Source organism: Schistocerca cancellata, chromosome 1, assembly GCF_023864275.1.
Source record: "Schistocerca cancellata isolate TAMUIC-IGC-003103 chromosome 1, iqSchCanc2.1, whole genome shotgun sequence".
NCBI classification, from domain to species: Eukaryota; Metazoa; Arthropoda; class Insecta; order Orthoptera; family Acrididae; genus Schistocerca; species Schistocerca cancellata.
Genome location: NC_064626.1, coordinates 1,049,272,923 through 1,049,278,481, shown reverse-complemented (window position 1 = coordinate 1,049,278,481; position 5,559 = coordinate 1,049,272,923). Strand labels below are relative to the sequence as shown.

Here is a 5,559-nt window from a genome sequence, read left to right as displayed (position 1 = left end):
ATAGGCTATATATCCACACCGTCTGGTAATGTTGCCTCTGACTTGGTTAGTTCTACCCACGATCAGTCTGATAGTCAGTAAAACTTTTAAGCCTGTTAAGCGATAGGATTAACGAAATACTGAGACGCTGCTCTGCAGTCCCCACAGGGCTACTGCACTTATAAGTTCAGCTTCGCGTAATAATTTTACCATTGTTTCTTCAGGTACAGGGAATGTACGTTTGCTTCAGATGGCAAGCAGTTGTTTGGAGTAGCAAGAGCTGTACCGTCACAAATCCAAGAACTCGTCAATTTTCTCTTGTAATGTAGTAATCGTAGGAGATTGGCCACATTGTCAGGCCTAACAATCAAAAGCTTTATGAACGAATGATTCTGTGTGATAAGCTGAACAACTACTACAGCACATACAATCTATGTCATGCCTTTGACTGTGAAGTTCGATAAGGTGACGAGTCTGCTACTACGGTTACGTGATTACATGTGGAAATTGGCGAGTTAAACTCTAATGCACGAGGTGTGGTCTCTCAGACCGCACTAAAATTCTGGAACTCGCACTCTAAGATCAGTTCTGGCGGAATGCTTATAAACCCACAATGTTTTGTTGTCGGCTGCATTATCGCCCTTTTTTTTTTTTTTTTTTTTTTTTTTTTTTTGCTGTTGACTTGTGTTACTGGCACGTGTTGTGGTCTCCTTCACGCGTCACCTGGTCTACGTACTTGTTTTGTTCAATATAGTACAAAATGTGTTCGCAGAACGTGTCAGTTTTAACGGCTCCAAGTTTGATGAAATTGCTGGTCTGTTGGATGAAGGAAGATGTCAGTGATACAGATCAAGAAATGACGAAAGGGACGATGGTTTTACATAGCCAGTAATGACAATTGTGCTAGCGGAGGAACATTCAGACGAAGAAATTCAGGACAGTTATAATGGGGCCTTTCTCTTTCTCCAATGAACACCTTACAGTTTAGTTAAAATCAAATGTGTCCTGAGTAATGATAAAGAAAAATTTAGATTCCTGCATTGAATGTCAGTTTTGCAGACTTACTGTTTGTGTCTATCGAGAATAGTTTTTGTAGGCAAGTTTAAACCCTAGTAATTAGTTTTATGTAAAAATTTACTTGCTAGAGAGATATCTTGATTATTCAGAATGCAAAATAAAGTTCTCAAACAGTTCGTTTATGTGCACTGTTGAAAAAACCCTCACAAAACTATGTGATTTTGTGTGATAAAAAGTAAGAGTATTTAAACAGCACCTAAATAATTGTAAAAGTAAATGTTATACAACTTAAATTAAAAATTTCAGATGAATTACGCCTTAAATCTCGGTTTAAACATAGAGACCCCACCTCGTAATGTACTTTACAGAAAAGTTATCTCGTGAGTTAAGGCATTAAACTGGCTTCACAGTCGACACTGTTCAGAAAATAAAAAAAGAATTAAGTTTTACGTCATTCAGTGACGGGCTATGTGGTGAAATGTTATCATTCAGACAATTAAACATTGTATCAGTCCGAGCCGTTGAAAAGACCCTCCTCAGCTTCCATCATGTAGTCACTGCCTTTGATAATACGCTATTAAGTTTAATGCAGAATCGTAATGCGGATTTAGAATGTTACCGGCTGAGCTATCCAGGCGCGACCTACGGGGAACCTGAAAAATTAACCTCTTCTTATCCGTCTTGTAAAAGGGTTGTCTGCGTAAGGTAAGGATCAATTATACAGTTTTAATCAGTTAGAAAACTTCAGTGCAGTGTACGCCCCGCGACAGTCATTGATTCGTTCTTCACAGATACTGATGGCCATACTTGGAGCTATTGTCATCTCTGGTACGTCGAAACAAGATCATTGCCCAGCTATGCAGTAAAACTGTGTATGGCGTAAGTCCGGATGTGTAGAACAGGATTTCTCTCAGTTATATTGCCCTGTTGGCCATGTGAGTTTGTACTATTTAGCTTCGAAAGGTAACGATTATTTCTTTTAAGTATTTCGATTTGCGTGCGTAGTAGCGTCAATTAATCTCCTTTACTGTAAATATATTTGTATAAACAGCACAAATAGGCTAAGGTGCATGTAATAGTAAACTCTTTGTCTAACAAAGCGTAAAGAATAAACAATCAGCGTCGTACAGAAGCCACGTCACAATCTCGGTTGCTAGATTGTTTAATATTCATCCATCAAATTTTGCTCTGTTGTAACAGAAGTTCATCCCACTCAAAGCTTTATTTATGAGGCTTTACAAGTCTATACAGATACTTATTGTTCAGTCTTTTGTTGTTTTTCATATTCCTTTGTGCTAATAAGATTAGTCGGTTTCCTCCAATTAATTCACATGTTTATAAACAACTACTCATTTTGCAACTGCATACTTTATTAAGGTTTCGGAGGCCTGTTAGAGGTATCTTTATATTTCGCGTTTCTGTTTTATATAGTTGCTGTGATGTATGCGTCAATCCGTTTGCCTCACGAAAAGGTTTTCCTCTGCGGTGCACAACCCCATGAGGCTGTTTGCTAAACGGGGTGTCCTTCAGTCAGGCTTCAGCTGGTACAGCGGTTATACCGCCCCCACAGACAGCTGTAGCAGAATATCGCAAGGACGTACGTTTATGTAGAACGCTTTACGACTAAAATGCCCTGATTATGAAGGACCGTCAAACGTATGCTACTAGATAAAGCATCAGGTAATACAACTGAGAATGTTAATGTCAGTCTAAACTTTCTCCAATGCGTTTCTCGCCTGGTAAAAACAACGCCGCCCGTTTCGTCTGCTGAAGACAGGATTCGATTATTACTTAATTTTTCTAATTCCAAGCGGATGTTCGAGAATGAATCGTGTTGTTAATCAAGATTGAAGATAACACAATCTGACATCTGCACATGAATGACTCATGTCGCCTTGAAATTTTACCTTCGCTGAGCAAAAGCGGTTAGATAAAAAGGATAATAATAATAATAATACAGATATACAATATCTATAAATTACTGAACCCAGGCGAAAAATTACCTGCAGTGAGTATATTGACGTAAAATAGTAATGTACCTCGTGTGGCTCAGTGGTCTAGGGGTATGATTCCTGCTTTGGGTGCAGGAGGTCCCGGGTTCAAATCCCGGCTGAGCCCTAAATTTTTAATATGCTATATTACTTCCACGACTGGTTATTTCAGTAGAAAGAACAAAAGTTTCAAAATTTGGTTGCACAATATCGTGTATAGCTATAAACTGTACTCCCACATAAATCCGTGCTACGAAATTCGAAAAATATTTTCTGTGCTAAACAAGTTTAGCATCGTAATTCTATTTCCAAAGTAACTAAAGAACTACATAAGCAAAGAAGCGACTTCGTGAAAAACAGCGTTTTCGAGTATTTGAATATCTGCAGTCCTATAACCGTTGTTAGTTATTCCATTTTGTTACCAAAGTGTTCTCTTGTCGATCAGATCCAAATCGACGTAAGAATCTAAAACTGTGTTTGTTTCCGTCCTGCAGGACTTGACTTCGATTTGTCGTAAAGAACGAGGCGCAGCTGTTGCGTACACTTTGCAAGACAAATGAAGGAAGAGAGAGTTTGCTTGTGTCCATGACCACAGTTGAACGGACACTGGGGAAAAATTGCATAGAGCTAATATCATGACTACGAATGAAGAAATAGTCGACTTGTCATCTATACTGGATGAAGTGTTCAAGAAACAAAATGAAGTTGAAAAACAAGTTGACATAGCAAGGCAGTATTTGGAAAAAGTGAAACTACAACATCAGAATGAGAAAAATGAATATGAGGGAGTACTTCGAAAGAGAAGAAATTCTGAGATGCAGCTAAATAATTTAAAAGAATCAATTGCTGATATAATGACGTCATTACAGAACCTGTATGAAAAAACTGAAAATATTTCATTTGCAACAGGTGACAAGCAGTTTCAGCAAGCGAAAGCCAGCTTAATACTGTCACATGAAATGGTTCATCACAACAAATATTATCAGATAATGGAGAAATACGGTGATAACAAACTGTCGTCTGCTGCAAATATGTGTGATCAAACTGTGAGGAAGAAGAGAGATACTCTCTACACAAGGAAGAAACTACTAGAGAACAAAATTGCTGAGAACAGAAGGCAAATAAATATGAATTTGCAAACAGAAACAAAACTGAAAGAAGAAATACTAATATTAAAGAAACGGAACAATGCTTTGCTTATTCGCCTCCAGCGACAGTTACATGAAGCACAGTGCAGATGCAGCCAAGCAGAAGAAAGATTAAGTCGTTTGAAAATGACATTGCAAGAACAGAAACATGTCATTCAGAAGAATCAGATCCACAAATAAAAATCTTTCCATGTGGTCTCAAGGTTGTGTTTCTCCTCTGCGAACAGCTCTTCAACAAAAATCAATAACAATACCTACACTGTTATGGGTGACTAGATTTATTCATACATTTTCTCCATTAATGTTGTTGTCTTCAGTACAATGTATTTCCTTACAACAGCTGCTGATGTAATAACAAGAGGATCCAGTGCTAATGATCTCCAGAATTTGTTTCTCATTCACTATGGAGTCTGCAATAACGCACTAAACTGTTGCTTGAGGGCCATAATTGATTCATAGGTTCCTACACCCAGCAGTAACCACTATCTGTTCAACTACATTTTTCTTAGGAACGTATTATTTATCTTTTAAAATTATGTATACTTAAAAGGTTGTTACAGTTGCTATAAATCAGCTAAAAAGAAACTGAATTAAGAAAACAGAACTTTACTAATAACTTTACTTATAACTTTACTTATAATCAGAAATTTTTCTGTTGAATATGTAATTTAAATTCTTCTTGGGTGTTCAGCTGGGTAAGATCACTGCTATTGCACAAATTTTCATTTCTGAGACTTGCCACCAAAAATTAATGCATGTACCCAGCCAAAAACCCAAGAAGAATTTCAATTGAATTTTGTTGTATCAAATAAAATATGAAACACATTAACTGATAGATTTTACACATCCTGCAGATCAAATTTGTGTTAGCTAATGCTATTATAAAGCTAACTGCATACACACTGTACCTTTGTTCAGATGTTAATTCTGTTTCCCTGCGAGTTTATTCATTTCTAGTTGTATTTTTAATTAATACCAGTAATTTGTTGTTTTTTGTTAATAAATAACACTAAGAAGAGAAAAAGAAAGGGGTATGATTTCTGCTTTGGGTGCAGGAGGTCCCGGATTCAAATCCTGGCCGAGTCCTTAATTTTTAATATGCTATATTACTTCCACGACTGGTTATTTCAGTAAAAAGAACAAAAGCTTCAAAATTTGGGTGCGCAATATCGTGTATAGCAATAAATTGTACTCTCACACAAACCCGTGCTATTAAATTCGAAGAATATTTTCTGTGGTAAACAAGTTCAGCATCGTGATTCTAATTCCAAAGTAACTATTTATAAAAATGAACTACATAAGCAAGGAAGCGACTCCATGAAAAACAGCGTTCTAGAGTATTCGAATATCTGCAGTCCAACAACCGAACCAATAATTTACGTTTTTTTTTTTTCTCTTGTCGATCAGATCCATACCGATGTAAG

The 5,559-nt window shown here is 36.9% G+C and overlaps 1 protein-coding gene and 1 non-coding gene across 3 annotated transcripts; both read left to right on the top strand.

Moving 5' to 3' along the window:
* Positions 1–1,830: 1,830 nt before the first annotated feature.
* On the top strand, positions 1,831–4,658 carry LOC126090468 (early endosome antigen 1-like). Of its 2 annotated transcripts, none has more exons than XM_049906989.1 (2): positions 1,831–1,959; positions 3,482–4,658. In XM_049906989.1, the coding sequence occupies exon 2, from the start codon at positions 3,623–3,625 to the stop codon at positions 4,313–4,315; it is 693 nt and encodes a 230-aa protein (XP_049762946.1). In that variant the 5' UTR covers positions 1,831–1,959; positions 3,482–3,622; the 3' UTR covers positions 4,316–4,658. The 2 variants fall into 2 exon arrangements, with proteins under 2 accessions (XP_049762946.1, XP_049762947.1); XM_049906990.1 differs by having other exon boundaries at positions 1,859–1,931.
* Trnap-ugg (transfer RNA proline (anticodon UGG)) lies at positions 3,043–3,114 on the top strand. Its single transcript has one exon. It is a non-coding gene; the product is annotated as a tRNA-Pro (tRNA).
* Positions 4,659–5,559: the final 901 nt, after the last annotated feature.